This window comes from Mus caroli, unplaced genomic scaffold (genome assembly GCF_978045245.1).
Source record: "Mus caroli unplaced genomic scaffold, Mus_caroli_1 scaffold_20, whole genome shotgun sequence".
Taxonomy (NCBI): Eukaryota; Metazoa; Chordata; class Mammalia; order Rodentia; family Muridae; genus Mus; species Mus caroli.
This window is the reverse complement of record NW_028227275.1, coordinates 28159620-28177875: the sequence shown is the minus strand read 5'-3', so window position 1 is coordinate 28177875 and position 18256 is coordinate 28159620. Positions and strand designations below refer to the sequence as shown.

Sequence of the window (18256 nt, the reverse complement as noted above, 5' to 3'; positions counted from 1 at the left end):
TTAATCCCAGCACTCGGGAGGCAGAGGCAGGCGGATTTCTGAGTTCGAGGCCAGCCTGGTCTACAAAGTGAGCTCCAGGACAGCCAGAGCTATAAAGAGAAACCCTGTCTCGAAAAACCAAAAAAAAAAAAAAAAAAAAGAATTCCAGGCTCCAAATACTTTTGATATGTTAATTTCATTTATTTTGGAGTATTTTGCTGAGTTGAAGTTGAAATGGAATAGAATTTGAACAATTTTCATACTAAAGTGGGCATAGCTTTGTTGCTGTACCTTTGAATCCAGAATTATTGGCTTGCCATGATGTTACAGTTGCATAGTTTGAATAATGTGGTTTATATTTGTATAGTTGGCTTGTATTTGTTGTACTATTAATTAATCAATGTGCACTGATAACTAGTAATAGCTTTTGGTGAAAAATCTGCATTTAACAGTTTGTCGGATTTTATTTTTAAGTCAGATACTAAAAGAAAATCTTTTTTTCTTAGATTTTTATTATTTAAATGCATTTTATATATATCAAACATAATACTGAGTATTTTAAGAATCAAATAATACATAAAAATTTGTTCAGTTTTTATATTCATATCTAAAAGAGAATCTTTAACCGTATCAGCTAACCATTACTTCTTTATCAATAAATTATATTAATATTTTTTGTATAAACAATTTAAAACAAAGTGATAGAAACATCGTTTTTTATTTTATAAACAAAGTTACTACTAGGTGTGCTCTATGGCCTGTGACCTTAGCACCCTGGAGCTATCCCCAAGGAAATCAGAAGTTCAGTTACTCTTGGCCACATTGTAAGTTGAAGCTTAGTCTAGACCAAAAGAGACAGAACCAAGACAGAAAAAGAAATTACTTGCTTATCATTAAGTACGATGCTTTCCCAAGTGAAACTTCAGCTTGAAATTTTCATCTAGGCGTACGGTTGCTGTCTTGGGCTCTAATAAAAATTAGTGCTGGCAAAAATCTTTTGTTACTGTTTTCTTGTTGCTGCCTGGGGACTGAAGACCCAGTCCTAAGTAGCTTTGGTGGTCTAGTTTGTCGGACGTTTGCATGGAATAACAGTATACTGAAAACTGAGAAGCATTTTCTCCTGCACTGTATCCAGATTGTGGTCATGATTGCATGAGTTTGGAAATATGAGAAGGTCCTTAGAAAGATGTTTGTTTGTTATTGCTGCAAAGGTCATAGGTTGTGGTTGTGCCGTGTCCGATAGATACCCAGGCCTGCCATCTGTTCTTCAGATGTAGGAAAAAGTTAAGGTAATTTAGTGGTAGTAAGTGGTTTTGACACCTTTGTTTTTGGAATCATCTAATTATAAGTTTTTAAGACCTAAGATTAAGTTTTAGGCCTTTGTAAAAATGAAACTTACACAGTATGCTATCATTTGTGCAAAACCACTAAGGGCCTGCTTCAGAGTTGAAGATGGCTGCTCCAAGCCCGACTCTTTACTGAAGTGTCTGCATGCTTCTGCACAGGAGTGTTGCGCTTTCACCCGACGTACTAAATTACACAAAATGTTGGGGTTTTTAAAACTAGGTTTTCTAATGCGTTATGTAAGAATTGATAATACAAAACTCAGTGAGGGCACTGATTTAGTAAGCAGCTTTAAACATTTCTTTTAAGTATTTTTTTTTTTCAAGCCCTGTGCCTTTTTTCTCTCCTACAACTTAATTTACATCTGCGTTTGAAGGAGTTTCCTTGGGTAAACCATCGTACTTGCATGAAAATGATGTTAGCAATGCTGTATTTAAAATCTTTAAAATGCCTCTATATGGCTTAATATAATCTGATGGATTTTAGTTTTGTATTATATTTGGAGTTTTTGATGTGTGGAGTGGTTATTGTAAAAATAATGTCTGAAGTTTAAATATTTGAATTTGTATTTTCAAACCCAACTTCAGGCCTGGGGTCTATAGTTTTTGAATGTAAGCTTCTTGTCAGGTTAATGTCTGGGAGGAAGAAGGTTTTGTCAGTAAAGTTTCTAAACTTTTGATTAGAATAAGTGACTTTGTGTGATGAAGACTAAACTACAGGCCATGACTGCATAGGAGTCAGGGTGTCCATGGATGATGCTCAGATTTCGGGCAGCTTTTACCCAAGCATTGAATTTAGAAACCATTCTCCATTCGGCTCACTTCGTATTTGGATAGCATGGAGTGTTAAAGGAGTTCTCATTATTGTCATTTTTATTGCTTCCATTTAACTGGTATTTTTGTCTTTTGTGTATTGAGCTGTCTCCCCTCTCTGTTAGGGCCTCACTGTGTAGTTCTAGTTGGCCTAAACCTCACAAGACTCCCACTGCCTTTGCCTCCTTGGGTTACAGGAGGGAGCCACCACACTTCAGCCAAACAAACCTTGCATGTTTCAGCACTTTATTTATCAGTTGAAAATATTGACTTTCTTCTTTTTTTAAAATTTTAGCCTTTTTTCTATGGCTTTAAAATATATTCTTTGAACATAAAGATGATAAATTACAAAGGTGCTTTCTCCCACAGAGCCGGTAATTATTTTCTTACAAAAATTGTACCCCTCCAATAAATTTCTTTAAGAAGTAGTTTAAATCAATGTGCACCAAAGACTCATTCCTTTTTCTTTTTTTTCAAATATTTTTGTATTTTATATGTATGAATGTTCTGTCTGCATGTATGCCTGCATCAGGTCCAGTGGTTTTCAGCCACCATGTGGGTGTTGGGAATTGAACTCAGGATCTCTGAGAGAGCAGCCAGTGTTCTTAACTGCTGAGCTATGTTCCCAGCCCCTAAAGACTTGTTCTTACTTTCCATCTATCAATACAGTTAAAACGTTAATAGAAAAGTTTCATATTCTAAAGTGAATTTTAACTAGCATATTTTAAAATACAATTTCACAGTTCAGGGAATAATTTTATAATTCAAAGTTGATTATAATGATTTAAATGTTTTCAGTGGGAATAGGAATCCTTTTACAATATTAAAACAAGGCAATTATAAAATCATCAATATGACTCTGCTCTAGTAATGAGTGACAGTATATATGTCTTCATGATTTAAAATCTACATAATTACTTCCGGTTAATTTTATTTTTCTTCAGTCTAAAACAGTCCATTGGGGCAAATTTATTTATACCATTTGCAATAGAAACGAAGCCATTTCCAGATGATTTCTATGTTGGTAATACAGGGTAAAGAAACAATTTATTTCATGTATTACATTAAAGTCATATGTAAAGTGAACTAATTCAGCCCACAGATTTGGAGTTTTTCTGTTTTAAATAGTCTCAAAGACTGCTTTGAAGGGCAAATTTTGACTGTTAAAAGCAACTAAAAATTTTGCAATTTCGCAATTTTGGCTAAATTGAAGGAGACTGGTCCATTGGCATACTGTATTAGGACCCTGAATCTCTTCATTCTCAGTGTTGCTAAGGCATTGCAGGTGAATGTTTTGGGTTTTTTTTATTTTTGCAAGATGCAGCTACTACTAAGTGAATTGGCACTAAATATGACAGGGGCTTTGTTCTCAAGTTACTGGTCCATCCTTTAGGCACATAGGAATATCTTTCCTGTCGTAAGTTAGAGACTTTAATATCTTTTGCATGATTATAAAGTAGCTAAAACTTAGTGTTTTGTTTCTAAGCAGCCTGTTTGCAGGGGCAACTTAGAAATCTAATATCAAATATGAAGATTAGAGCATTAGAGATATCTCTTATAACTTTATGTTAGTGTTGAATCAATTACAGCTTTAGTTTTTATAGTCTTGTATGTACCATTATGATTTTTCTGTAGACAATTTGGAGTTTGTGTTTGTCTTAGTTCTCATAAAGCTGTTAATATGCCTGATACTTGTTGGGCTTCTGCACTTTTGTGCATATTTTGTCATTAGTGGTCAATCTTAGATGGCTTTTTTAGTGGCAAGAAAACCAAAGAGATGCCGGGCTGGTGGCCCACGTCTTTAATCCTCCCAGCATTTGGGGGCCAGAGGCAGGCAAGAGCAGCAAGTATGTTTAACTGCTGGGTCATCTCTCCAAACACTCCTGTGTTTTCTTCTGTCACCAGAAGGCGTGTGTGAGTGCTACCCAACATAATACTCACTTGGTGATGCTTTATACACACTTCCACAGATCCCTCTGAAAACATCTTCATTTAAAACATACAGAGGTACTTTTAGTGCCATGGTAGGTCTGTGTGCCTGTCTTTCTTGAGGAGGGTTACTAAGCTGGGGACAGTGCTCTGAGGTAACACTGGGGTTAGCAGCAACAACAGAAAAGAGGTCAGGAGATTAACCCCTTTTTTTTTTTTTTAAGATTTATTTATTTATATTATGTATATAAGAACACGATTGCGCTCCCCAGACACACCAGAAGAGGGCATTGAACTCAGCATCTCTGGAAGAGCGGTTGGTGCTCTTAACCCCTGAGCCATCTCTCCAGCTCAAATTAACACAATCTTTTACCAACTTGCTTGGCTCATAAATACAGCTCAAAGCTAAATTTGAAGTTAGTTGTAGATAGAATGGCCACATTTCATGGAAAATAGTAATAAATGTTTTTTCTTTTAATAAAATTCACTTCTTATTGTATTGTTCAATTGATTATTTAAGTCCTTAAGTGTGTGTGTGTGCATATTGGTGTATATATGTTTTTTTCTTAGTGTGTGTTGGATAGAACCAAGGGTTCTTTGCACATGCTAGGTAAAGCCCTCTGTCACTAAGCTATTTCTTCTAACCTCTGAATTTATATTTTGACCAAAATTAATTTATAATGTTTTGGGTGGGAATTTTAGAGATAATTATCACTGTCTGGGGCTCCATTCTGGTGACTATGTCTTTTTCTCCATTTTCTTTTTTTTTTTTTTTTTTTTTTTTTTGGCTTTTCGAGACAGGGTTTCTCTGTGTAGTCGTGGCTGTCCTGGAACTCACTTTGTAGACCAGGCTGGCCTTGAACTCAGAAATCCGCCTGCCTCTGCCTCCCGAGTGCTGGGATTAAAGGCGTGCGCCACCACGCCCGGCTTTTCTCCATTTTCTTAAGTTGGTGCTCAGAAAATTGAATTTTTTGCAATACAAGTCAATCTTTCTTGAAAACTTTAGTATTAAAAGTTGAATTGTGCGGGGGCGTGGTGGCGCTCACTTTTAATCCCAGCACTCGGGAGGCAGAGGCAGGCGGATTTCTGAGTTCGAGGCCAGCCTGGTCTACAAAGTGAGTTCCAGAACAGCAAGGGCTATACAGAGAAACCCTGTCTCGAAAAACCAAAAAAAAAAAAAAAAAGTTGAATTGTTTTTAAAATGATTCAGAAATTGTATTGCTTCTGTCTTGGTTAAACCTCTTTGCTTGCTCCTCCCACTCCCATTACTGAACATACTATAACCAGCACATTTTAATAATTAAAAAAGAGCGATAGTTTTAGATGTGACCCTTTTCTTAATTTAGAATAATAGACGACAGGTAATGTTTGTGACATTTAAATAATAATCATTTTATTTGGAACTTTCTAATTCTTCTTTGGTTGACATGAATTTATGTATTCTTTTTTTTTTTCCCCCTTTGGTTTTTTGAGACAGGGTTTCTCTGTGTAGTCCTGGCTGTCCTGGAACTCACTCTGTAGACCAGGCTGGCCTTGAATTCAGAAATCCACCTGCCTGCCTCTGCCTCCCAAGTGCTGGGATTAAAGGAGTTCGCCACCACTGCCCAGCCCTAAAGTCTTTTTAATTTGTCTCATTTATTCTTGCATAATATTATTTAGCCTGTCCATCTATATTATTCCTATAAGTTAACATGTTTTTCCCAAAGGCTTTGCGAGTTGGTGTTAAAGATACTTGGCCATTACAGATGTTGCTCTGCCTTTGTAGTACCTATGGCCAAAGCCTTCTCATGACTTGGGGATCAATTACTGAGTTATATGTAGAAGGCAAATGTATCCAGAATATGTAGGCGGAGATCTTAAGTGGTTATTTTAAAGGAGGTAACTTGGTATAGTTGATGTGAAAATCTTGTAGGTAGTTATGAGATGGAACCCCAGAACAAATGAGAGCTAGAAAGATGGATAAAATTCATGGAAGTGTAGATTTTTAGTTAATTGGAAATAAATTCTTCCAGAATATAGAGATGGGTTTTTATGTTAACTGGTTTGTAATAGAATTGAAACTAATGGCCATGCTAAGTATTAGTTACATTGATGAGAAGAAAGCATGTAGGCTTCAGCCTCAGTCGCGTATTCTGACATCACAGCTGTCAGGGATGAGGTTATCACTGCCAGCCGAGTCACTGTGGAGTAGGAACTTGATAGAAGTCTAAGGATAGTGAGTGACTGTCCAGGCTCTATAGCTCAAGGAGCAGACAAGTACATTTGACAACCTTTTATAATTACAGCTAGAGTGGGAAAAGCTAATGTTTTCAAATGCATGCATATTTGTGTCATTGTATATTCTAGGTATTTCCTTAACTTAATAATTTAGATATTTATCCAAATATTATTGCTATGGGATTTCCTGCAGAAAGACTTGAAGGTGTATACAGGAACAATATTGATGATGTAGTAAGGTAAGCATTCTTGATTTTCTATTTCATATATTAATAAATTATATTGATGTGTTTTATTTAGAAAAGATCCGAAAACACAGAAGAGTGTTTGCATTTTGATGTGGCCTTTGTTTGGTTTTGGTAATACTCTGAAAGTTTTAATCTAAAGCAGCTGATAGCTCTCGGCTGGATGCGAGTCACTGGATAAGAACTGACTATTTATATAATCATCTTTATTTATGTCATGAAGACTTTTTTTTTTTTTTTTTTTGTATTCCATAATATGTCTCTTACCAGGTTAGTCTCTGGCTTCTATTACAGTACAAGGCTTTGACTTTATATTTGGGTTAGGCCTTGCTTAAGTAGGTTTGTTTAGTTATTCACACTGTGGTATGAGCAGCTGGTGTGTTTTATGTAGCACTTACACCTGTAGTAGTGTTTGATACAGTGATTTTGGAGGGACTTGTTGGACATTTATTCAAAAGACTAAATGAAGAGTATCATAATTTTACAAAATTTCCAAGTGTAATTGTTGCTTAGTTCAGAAAAGTGTTTCTCAAGGCCCACTTAAAAATTTTAATTTCAGAATAAAAATGCAATTGTATGAGTAAATGAACATTAAATTTTTGTTGCAAACTATAATAGTTTTTAGTAATTCATTAATACTGAGTCTTGCTATATTTGCTATGCTGGTTCTGAAGTACTTTAATGAATTTAAAAGTTAAAATTCTGGATATTTTCCTTTTTACTCATAAATGAGCATCTTTCCTGGTGCTTTTAACTATGTTGTGATTATGCAGATTTAAATAGGTGGGAGAGTGCTTTGTAACTTAGAGTGTCATGCAGATGTAGGATGCTTTTGTGGTACTGCATGAGTTTATGTCTTTAGATGAGCTAGTAGTCAGTTTCTAAGTGGTTAATTTTTACTGTATCAAATTGTGCTTGTTTGGATAATTTATTATAATATTGTTTATGTTTTGTTCAGGTTTAAGTTTCACCATCTATAAAAGTCTACCAAAACTAACACCAAACCCCTTACTGCTTTGTAGTTTCCATTAAACCTTAGGTTATCCTGTTAGAGGTAACTGTTTCAAAGCCTTTAACAATAGGGAAATACATTTGCCGTCTTATAAATTAGGTAGAACACAGTGGAAGGGTACTTAGCATGGCAGGCCCACAGGAACACAGCTTGATAGGAACACAGTGATGATGCAGAGAAAATGAAATACGCCACAGAAAAAAAAGTAAGAGAGGAAATTTTTTAATTGAAAGTTGCAGAGTATGGTTAAGTGGCAGTTTGGCCAGATAATTATTTTCTGCTTTGATGCAGAATTGTTTATGTCTTTTATGTTATGCCTCATAAGATACACTATTTTACATCAATTTTATATTCAGCCAAGGACCAATTTAACCAAACCAAATTCAGCTGTATTGAAAAGGGGTGCAAGTTCTTTCTTTGAGTGGAGGGGATCTTTTCTGGCCATGTAATGTTCTTTTGACTAATCTGGCATGCTAATTTTATATTGATTTCTCTTAAGTATGAATTAGTAAGTGAGGGTGATTAGATTACCTTTAAGGTTACAATTGCAGTTTCTAGACCGTTACCCCTGGTTATTAGACCTTATACTACAGTAACTTACCAAAAATATGCTGTGTTGAGAAATTAGTTTGGTCCTGAGCCTTCTGGTTTCATGATTCCTATGCTTATGCTTGCAAATTAAGAGAATCGCACACTCATTTTTATAATTAGTAACTAAGACGGAAATTAATTCTATCTAGCTTTATCTATCTAGTTTTTTTATTTAGCCTTAGGTGTTCTCTCTCTCTCTCTCTTCTCTCTTTTAAAGAAATCTCCTATCTGTATTATTTAGCTTGTTCTTTTAGCTTCTTACTGTAATGTTTTTAGCATAGCAGCATGGAGAATCAGCTGGGTATAAAACTGTTCTGTGTTTGGTTTTTGTTGTTTGTTTGTTAAGATAAATGACCATTAAGGCCTGGATAACTTCTGTTTACCAGTTCCCCACCCACTTTTATAGTAAAGTATGAATAGTGACTAGAAAGGAAGATATGCCTTTTCCTACAAACTAAAGTGACTACAAATAACTTTTTTGTGATTTGTTTGTTTGTTTGTTTGTTTGCTTTATTTTTTTGAGATAGGGTCTGAATTAAGTAAGTAGCCTTGGCTAGCCTGGAAGTTCTTATGTAGAACTGTCTTGTTTTGAACTCATAGGCATTTGCCTGCCTCTCTGCCGCTCTGCCTCTCTGCCTCAGAGGACTGGGATCAAAGCCAACACCATTACATTAGTCCCTACAAATAATGAATTACAATGCCTTTTAGGATTGCCTTCTCCAAAGAACATTTGTGTCTAATATCTAAATAACTGATTACTTCAGTTGGTGATGTTAGTTTTAATCAATAGTGACTGCTTCCTTTTGCTTTAAAGTTGATACCATCTCAGTACAAGTATTTTTATTTTCATATCACCAGATAGCCTAGAAGAAGCAGGTGATGTAAGAGGGGGTTCGTTTGCCTCATTGTTTGAGAAGGCTTTCTGGCTGTGGAGGGTGAGGAGAGAGGGCAAAGGCCCTCCATCCTTCCATCCATGGCTTCCTGAGTTTGGGGCAGAGTTCATGGTGGAAGGAGTGGAGGCAGGAACTCCTCATGGCTGTGGAAGGAAGCAGGCACCAGAGAAATCTGCAGATAATTTGCCCCAACTGACTGATTTCTTTCCGCCAGATTTCACTTCCAAAGGCTCCACAACCGGGCTGGGAGGAGGATTTCAGATCGAAACTATAACATGTTTGCTTTCTTATTAATAAACTTTTTTTTTTTTTTTTTGGTTTTTCGAGACAGGGTTTCTCTGTGTAGCCCTGGCTGTCCTGGAACTCACTTTGTAGACCAGGCTGGCCTTGAACTCAGAAATCCGCCTGCCTCTGCCTCCCGAGTGCTGGGATTAAAGGCGTGCGCCACCACGCCCGGCTCTAATAAACTTTTTTTTGCAGTTAATCTTTCTTTGATTTGTCTAGTAGGGTATCCAAAAGATATTTTAAAATATTTTTCTTTTATATAATTCCATATTTTTCTTATATTTCCCCCAAACAAGAAATATTATATAAAACATAATCTTTGCTATTGTACTATAGCGTTACCTGGAGTGAGGTAAACTTAAATTGCAAATATTTTCATGCTTAAATTGTCCTATGTGGAAAGGTTTGAAAAATATAGTGTGCTATGATAAGTAAAATTTCATAGCTGAGATCTACAAAATTTGAGAAAAATATTTAGCTTCTTCATTTGAGATCTGGGATTCATGTAAAAAATGGAAATGGAGGAACACTGGGCTTGGGATTTGTTTTCTAATTACAGATGATTTGCTTAATCTAAGGAGTGAGCTGGCAGGGCAGGGCAGGCGGACCGCGGAGGCTTCTGCAGTAGTAGTAGTTGTTCCTCTTAACTGCTTCCTTCTTTTTTTTTCCTCTCATTTTTTGCAATGAAGAGTTGGTGATGCACCACCACTGGCTTGATTTGTGCTTTACAGTGTCCTTCAGGCTGGTGTGGAAGCTCTGTGGTCTCCAGTCTAAGCAGTCTTGAACAGACTGGTACATAGTGTGGTTAGGGAGCTTTCCTTGTGATCGCTTCTGCCCAGTGACTCAGGAAATGTAGATGTGACAGACGCAAACTACCTTTTACGCAGAAGGTTTACTACAGTGCCACCAGGTAGACCTTTTCCCAACTTTGTGCTTTCTCTGGGTTTCCTTTTATAATTTGCTAGCTCTCGTCTTCCTAGACAGTGTTTCATGAAGCTCATTTTGGAAAATGTTGAAAATGAAGAAGAGTCATGTGCAGAATTGTTGTAAGTTTGATGTGTTTTGAGGTGGAGGCATGCTATATGACCCAGGCTGACTTATGTATAGTCCATGCTGCTTTTTAATTCATGATTTTTACACTTCCGCCTATGGGTGGACAAGCATGTCCATCAAGCCCAGTTTGTCTATAGCTTTTATAAGGAAATGATTAGAGCTCAGTCTTGTGACATACTGATTTAACAAAGCTATTTACATGTTTTGTAAACCCATGTATAACCTGTTACAGGTTCAAGAGTCTTACTGTTTCTTGACTGCTGGCATACATACTTTCTTTCTGAAGAAACTTTTGCAAATGTTCAATTCTTTTTTCTTTTCTTTTCTTTTTTTTTGGTTTTTCGAGACAGGGTTTCTCTGTAGCTTTGTCTGTACTGGAACTCACTCTGTAGACCAGGCTGGCCTTGAACTCAGAAATCTGCCTGCCTCTGCCTCCCTACTGCTGGGATTAAAGGCGTGCACCACCACCGCTCAACATTTTTTTTTTTTTTTTGATTTTCAATGAGAAAGAACTATTTGTTATTCTAGCATCATGATTGACTATCAATTAAAAATAAGACTTGAAAACATTATTCAGAGGGCCATTAAATACTGAATAGGGCTGTGCAGTGTTGGCGCACGCCTTTAATCCCAGCAGTTGGGAGGCAGAGGCAGGTGGATTTCTGAGTTCAAGGCTGGCCTGGTCTACAGAGTGAGTTCCAGGACAGCCAGGGCTACTCAGAGAAACCCTGTCTTGAAAAACCAAAAAAAAAAAAAAAAAAAAAGGAAATAATTAATAATAATAATAAACAGGAAAGAAGATTACTTCTGTTTTTCCATTCTAACATTTTTTGCCCCTTTCCTCATTTTGCCTTCCTCTTTTCCATTTAAAAAAAAATTAGTGAGTTAACATAATAGTCACTGTTTTGAACTGTGATTTGAGTGACATTTAATATTTTCACAGTATAGCCAGAGGTAATGCAGTCACCACCGATACCAAATTCTAGAACCTTTTTATTACTCCTGAAAGCTCCTGTCTGCCCTTCCCATCTGCTGGCTATCTTTCCTGCGCATGGGGAGATTTAGTGTGTTGGACAATAATAATGCTATGGGCACAAACTAGCTTTGCTATTTAATAACGGATACTGTTTTCTGTACATTTACTTATTTACTATTTATATCTGTTAACTATTGTATAACGGAGCTTGCATATACCATCTTACTAAGTTTGTAGACTGAATCTATTCCCTATTTCACTTTTATAAGTGCCTTAAAAGAAATTAGAATCTTCAGTTGCCACAGCTTAGAAGTAGCAAGAAGCTAGAAGTTGAGTCTGTGTCTGTGAGATTCCAAAGTTGATTTTTTTTTTCCTTTTTTGTTTGTTACTGTGTTTAAGGCAAGGTCTCACTGTGTAGCTAGAGTGCTCTGTGTATAATCTTATGGTGATCTGGCCAGCAAAAATTCAATTTTTAAAAAGTGTTTTAACCGGGGGAGAGAGGGATGCAGTCTGGAGTTTGAACTCAGTCGTTACTAGGTACTTCACCACTGGGCATTACTCAAAGCCGCTTCCCTTAATATCTCTTTTCCGTACATCAAAGGGCAAAATCTAGAAATGCTTGGACAAATCTAGACTATACTTAAAGATCAGGAAGCCTCGTGCAAAACCCTGTATTTCTAGCTTATTTTTAAAAGCTGAAAGAGCTGTCAAAACTGAATTCAGCATTCCTGTGTGATGGATCAAGTATGGTTGTGTAATGCCCTTTGGCACTAAACAAATTGTTACCATTTCTCCATTAAGGACTGTGTCTTAGTTAGGTTTCCACTGCTGTGAAAAGACATGACTAAGAAATGTGCCTGGCCCAAGGAATGCACTATTAGGAGGTGTGGTCTTGTTGAGGGATGTGTGTCATTTTGGGGTTAGACTTTGAGACCCTCTCATAACTGCCTGAGGACAGTCTGCTCCTGGTGTCCTTTGGATGAAGATATAGAATCCTGGGCACCACCATGCTTCTTGCTGTGATAACTTTCATTATATTGAAAGTTGTTATATTTTAATAATACTGTTGTTAATGTTGTACCTTGCCTAGTTTATTCAACTTCATTGATAAGCGTGTATATGGAAAATGTACATGGAGTTTGTCGCTGTCCAGCGTTTCAGGCAACCATGTGGAAGGAGTGGAGTGTATATAGTGCAATGCTTCATCTGAGGATACATTACATTCCTTGTTACACTTTAGTCTGCAGATGTTCTCTCATTTCCACTTGAAGGACTGTCTATAGCATTTCTTTGAAGTTTTTGTAACTTTTGTTTCTCTGGGAGTATTTCAATTTATTTCTCATTTTTTGAAGGACAGTTTTGCTGGATATTTTTTATCTTCTAGGACCTTAAATGTTATATTCTTACTTCCTGTTCTTCAAGATTTCTGAGGGGAAAATCTGCTGATATGAACGCTCCTTTGTGACATGTTCCTTCTCTCTGCATTTGAGACTGTGGGTCTTTCTCAGGAGAGGGTCTTGCATAATACAGGCTAGCCTGGAGTCCTTGTATATATGCAAGGATATGCTCATTGACATTTGATCTTCCTGCTTCCACTTGACTAGTGCTCTGATTTCAGGAGTGCACCACCATCAAAGGTTTTTGTAGAGATGGGGACAGATTTCTCTGAGCTCTGTTTGTGTTAGGCAAACTCTCTTATCCAATGAGATATGCCCCCAGCCTGTCTTTGTCTTTTGATGGTTTGATTGTGATCTGTCTTAGTAAGTCTCTGAGTTTTTGTGAATTGTGGTTCATTGAGCCAGAAGTTCTTTTTATATTCTTTTTTTTATTTTATTTTTTATTTTTTTATTACGTATTTTCCTCAATTACTATATTCTTTTATCAAATTTGAGACGTTTTGACTGTACTTCTGTACATAATTATTTTCCTGGAACTTTAAAGATCCCTAAGGTAGTCCAGTTGCTGTTGTCTCACAGGTTGGTTAATCTCTACTTTTCTTCAGTAAGTTGCTTTCTGTATGTTGCTATTTATCCTCCTACCCCAGTTCCCGGGTGTGGACTGTGGTTTACTCCAGGAAAGAAGAGTGACTTCCTCACTCCTGGTAGGAAATGCCAATAGCTCCTTAGCCGGGATGGGACTTTGCCCATCACTTTTCTTTGCTTGGCTTGTGCTTTCACGGGTCTTGTGTATGCTGTTAGGGCTGCTGTGAGTTCATACGTGCATCTGCCCTGTTGTGTCTAGCAAGCACTGTCTCCTTGAAGTCACCTATCATCTCTTGCTCTTACAGCCTTCCTGCCCCCTCTTCCACATAGATGCCGGAGCCTTAAAGGGAAGGGTATGATGCAGAACACCATTTAGCTCTGAACATTTTGAAGTCTTTCTTTGCAGGTTGTATGCACTAATTGCCATCCACAGAAGCTTCTCTGATGAGGGTTGAGCCGTGCACTGTCTGTGGTTTAGCAGTAGTCATTAGGAGTCATTCTATTGCTGTGTCCACTTACCTGCGTAAGATTGGTAGGTTTTCCCTAGGCTCCATGGCCCATCTAGCTACAGGCTTTTGGCCTCATTTTGACAATGTTAGATGTGGCTTCCATCTAATAGAACAGACCTAAATCTAATCAAAAGGTGGTTGGTTATTCCTATAACATTTTTATTCCACTTTTCAGCCATGGCTAGGATTACAAGTATGAACTACTGTATTGTTCTATTTAAATTTTTATTAAGAGTTTTTTCAAATATCTTGATGATATTCTTTCTCATTCTTCAACTCCTCCCAGGTCTTTTCCCACCTCTCATTCCGACAAATGTCATGGTTTTTTTTTTTTTTTTTTTTCCTTTCCTTCTCAAGAAGAAAAAAAAGAAAATCAACAAAACACCCAAAGTGACAAAACAAAACAGAAAAGCACAAAAACCATGGAGTCCATTCTATATTGGCCAACTACTCGTGTGCGTGAGAACTGATTGGCGTGTAGTTGATATGTGGAGAGAACCGATCTTCTGTTTCTCAGTAGGAATGAGCTGCAAATCGTTTCTTGGGTAGAGGCAGGGCTTTGTGTCTGCTTCAGATTTAGTGCTGGGATTTTGTTTGGTTTGACTTGAGCAGATCTTGCACATGCTGAAACAGTCTGTGAGTTTGTGTGACAGCCTTGTTGTGTCTGGAAGATGATGTTTGCTTAGACTCATTTACTACCTCTAGCTCTTCCCATCTCCTTCCTCTTCCTCAGAGTAGATCCCTGAACCTTGACGGGAGGGGTTCAATAAATGCATCACATTTAGTACTGAGTGTTCCAAAGTCTCTCCATTTGTACGCTGTGTTGATGTATATGCTTAATTTCATGTGGGGGTTACTGCTTTAGATCATTCAGTTTCCAGATAAAAAACACAAACTTTTAAAAAATTATTTATAAGCCTTAATGAGCACTAAAGCTGGGCTGGTATCTACCTTCTAGGCTATTAGTATCTACTTCCTTATTGGTAGCCCCAAGTTATAACTTGCCATATTTCATCTGGGCCACTCTTAACTCCAATTGGCCAGCCTTCATGACCGAGTTTTCATGAATCACTCAACCCCACTGTGGCTTCTCCTCTCTCTATTGTTTCCTGATCTTCTGCCTCAGACCCCAAGCCTGAGAACCCTAACCTCACCTATCTCTCTTCAGCCTAGGTATAAGCTGTAGGCATCTTCATTCATCAGTCAAGGATAGCTTTCAGGGTTATAGAGCATTATTTGATGTATGTGAGGATCACTTTGGCCCAGAGGCAACCAGGGCCAATATTTAGCATTACAATATATAACAACAGATCAAACCTCAACAGTTTTAAATGAAGGTGTAAGGTTTGTACAGCAAAGGCTGGTAAATGTGAAATTCACTTGTAGGCCTAAATCTTTGAGTACAGAATTCAACATTGCCATACATAGCAACAGACCAAACCTCAACACAGTCTTCAGTTGTGGGTCTCTGTGTTAATCACCATCTACTGCGAAAAGAATATTCTCTGATGAGTGACACACTCATCAATAGGGAGAGCAGTATGTTAGGAATATTTCTGTTTCTTTAATAGAATAAGAGTAGTAGTGGGTTTTCCCCTAGGCTTATGACTTGTCTAGTCTTAAATTCTTAGCCTCTCTAGCAGTGGCAGGCATGGGTTCTATTTTAAGGAATGGGTTCTTAAATTCAGTTTTTAAAAAGTGGTTGTTTGTTCCCATAACATTTATGCCAATATTGGATCAATATATATGCCCGTGAGCATGCAGGTCTTTGTTGTGGGTCACAGAGTTTGTAGCTGGGTTATATTGATGACTACTTTTCTCCTCCAGTAGTGTGCAAAAGTACCTTCTAGCACCCTGACTGCTAGTCAGTAGTGCTGACTCTCTAGTTGGCTATCAGCTCAATTTCTCTGTGCTTGGTGACACAAGTAAGCAGTATCTTAAGCGACAGGACTACCATCTGGTTGTGGAGGAAAACAGTAGCCTTGGCAGTAGCCATGATGTTGGGATTGCAAGTATGTGCTATCTCACTTCATTCTTTTTTTCAAGACAGGGCTTCTCTGTATACCCCTTGCTTCCTGGAACTCACTCTGTAGACCAGAAATCCACCTGCCTCTGCTTCCCAAGTGCTAGGATTAAAGGCGTGTGCCACCACTGCCTGGCCTGTGCTTTTTTCTTTATGTGAGTGCTGGGACCCTAAACTTAGACAAAAGTGCCTTCCTAGTCCTGGAGTTTTCCTTTTTAAAATTTTTTTATTTGTTTTTGTATGTTGGGGTGTGTGTGTGTGCTATGCCATGCCACACTTTTAGAGGTCAGAGGACAATTTATAATTCTTTCCTTTTACTGCATGGTTCCTGGAGATCAAACTCATCTGCAGGTTTGGTGGCAGTTATCTTTTTTATCTTCTCAGCTACCCATCTTGATAATAACTCCGAAGCTGCACTTCCCTGCCTCAGCCTCTGAATGCTGGCGGACACGTGTGTACCACCACACCTAGCTCTTTGTTTCTCTTTCACTTTATTGATACTTCTGTTCATCATTTTTCTTGGTCTTACTCGTGTCTTTTTTTCTTTTTTTGAGACAGGGTTTCTCTGTGTAGCCCCGGCTGTGTAGTCCTGGCTGTCCTGGAACTCACTCTGTAGACCAGGCTGGCCTCGAACTCAGAAATCTGCCTGCTTCTGCCTCCCAAGTGCTGGGATTAAAGGCGTGCACCACCACGCCCAGCGTAGCCCTGTCTTTCTTTAGCTTTCTGAGTATCATTAAGACCACACAAATCTTTGCCTAGTAAATTTGCTTTCTGGTTTTTCTGAGAGACAGTTTGTTGACTTTTTAACTTACTCGATTTTTGAGTATCCACACATCTTATTTTGGGGTGTGAGTATGCACACTTGTGTATGCATGTATGTTTTTGTCTTGGTCTTGTAAATTTGTGTGTGTGTATGTGTATGGGGGGAGGTAGCTAAAAAAAAATCTTGATCTTCTAGGGTCGAAGCTCCTCTCTCTTTTCTTAAGATCGCCCAGCTTTTTTCCTTTGTTTTCTGTATTGGATATCTACTATACTATACCTATGCAAAGATTACTATGCTATACTCATGCAAACTTAAGATTTTGGGGGCTGGAGCAGTGGCTGAGTGGTTGGGGACACTGGCTGTTCTTTCACAAGACCTGGGTCTAATTCTTTGAGCCTACAAGGGGGCTCAGAACTGCCTGCCAATCTAGTCTGAAAGGACCTGATGGTCTCTTCTAAACTCTGGTGGCACTATATGCTAGTGGCATGCAAGTGGTGCACAGACATACATTCAGGCAAAATACTAAATACACAAAATCATAATAAATTAAAGATCTTTTAGGCTTGGGCTTTTTTTCTGGGTATAGGGAATGACTTCCTAAATTTTTTTTGTATGTGTAATTAATCTCAATTGTTATTATCTTTAAATGTTGGGTTATTTGAAAGATCCAAAGGAAGGAAAAAGAAGGGGGCAGGGCAAGTACAGAACAGAAGAAGACTATAGATTTAAAATCCCCTGATGTCTTCAGTTGGTGGGCGACAGCTTCCTCCATCTACGTATGTGTGTTCAGAAGCAGCAATTAGTGACCAGCACACAGATCTAAAATATTGGAACGTACGGCATTTATTATTAACTTTGGCTTTTGAAAGTTGTTTGTAAGTCTCTATAGAGGTATATCAGTGACTGTATGAGAAGTCCTTGTTGTATAAGAGCTAAAATCAGGGCTGTGGAGATGGCTTGCTTAGTAAAGTTCTTGCTATTCTGAGTTCCCATTCTTAGAACTCATACAAAAGCCAGCTGGCTCAGCATGTTTCTGTGACCTCTGTGATCAGGAAGCAGGCAGAGAAGACTATCCTGGGGGCTTGCTGGCCAGTTAGCTTAACCAAAATAACTAGCTCCGTGTTCAGTGAGAGAACCTTTCTCAAAAACACACTAGTTGCAAAGTCATAGAGAAATACCTGTTGTTCCCATGAGACACACACACATACCTAAAATTGTTTAAATTAACCTTCATTTTCTGTCAGAGCTGACTCACTGAAACTGTCAGCATTTGCCTAGATTCCCTGGGAAAGGCTCTGCAAGTGCAGTTGGTGGTCAGTGCTGGCTTCTGGGGCTGTCTTTTCTGCCCTCTTGAACTACTTTGGTTTCTTTGTTTCTGTTTTGTGGGTTTTTTTTTTTTAATTTGTTTTTGTTGTTTTGTTGTGGATTTTTGGTAATACTTTCTAGCGTTTGAAATACATGTTTATATAAAATAATTTTAAAATTCACTATTGTGGCTTATCTAGATTTATTTCCTAAGAAATCTTTCATGCTCATACATCAACCTCAGTGAAACTCAGTGAGATGGGCACACAAATACATCAGAGTTGGAAAGGAGGTTCAACAGGGATAGGAGCAGTCAGTGCCTTCAAGAAGATGTAGTT

General features: G+C 37.9%; 1 protein-coding gene across 1 annotated transcript in view; it reads left to right on the top strand.

Annotated features, from left to right (window-relative positions):
* The window catches only part of Pten (phosphatase and tensin homolog), a 66186-nt gene that overhangs the window by 11826 nt on the left and 36104 nt on the right, over positions 1–18256 (top strand). Inside the window, exon 3 of the mRNA XM_085834233.1 lies at positions 6436–6520. Coding sequence (XP_085690359.1) covers positions 6436–6520 — 85 coding nt within the window. The remainder of the gene's footprint in view (positions 1–6435; positions 6521–18256) is intronic.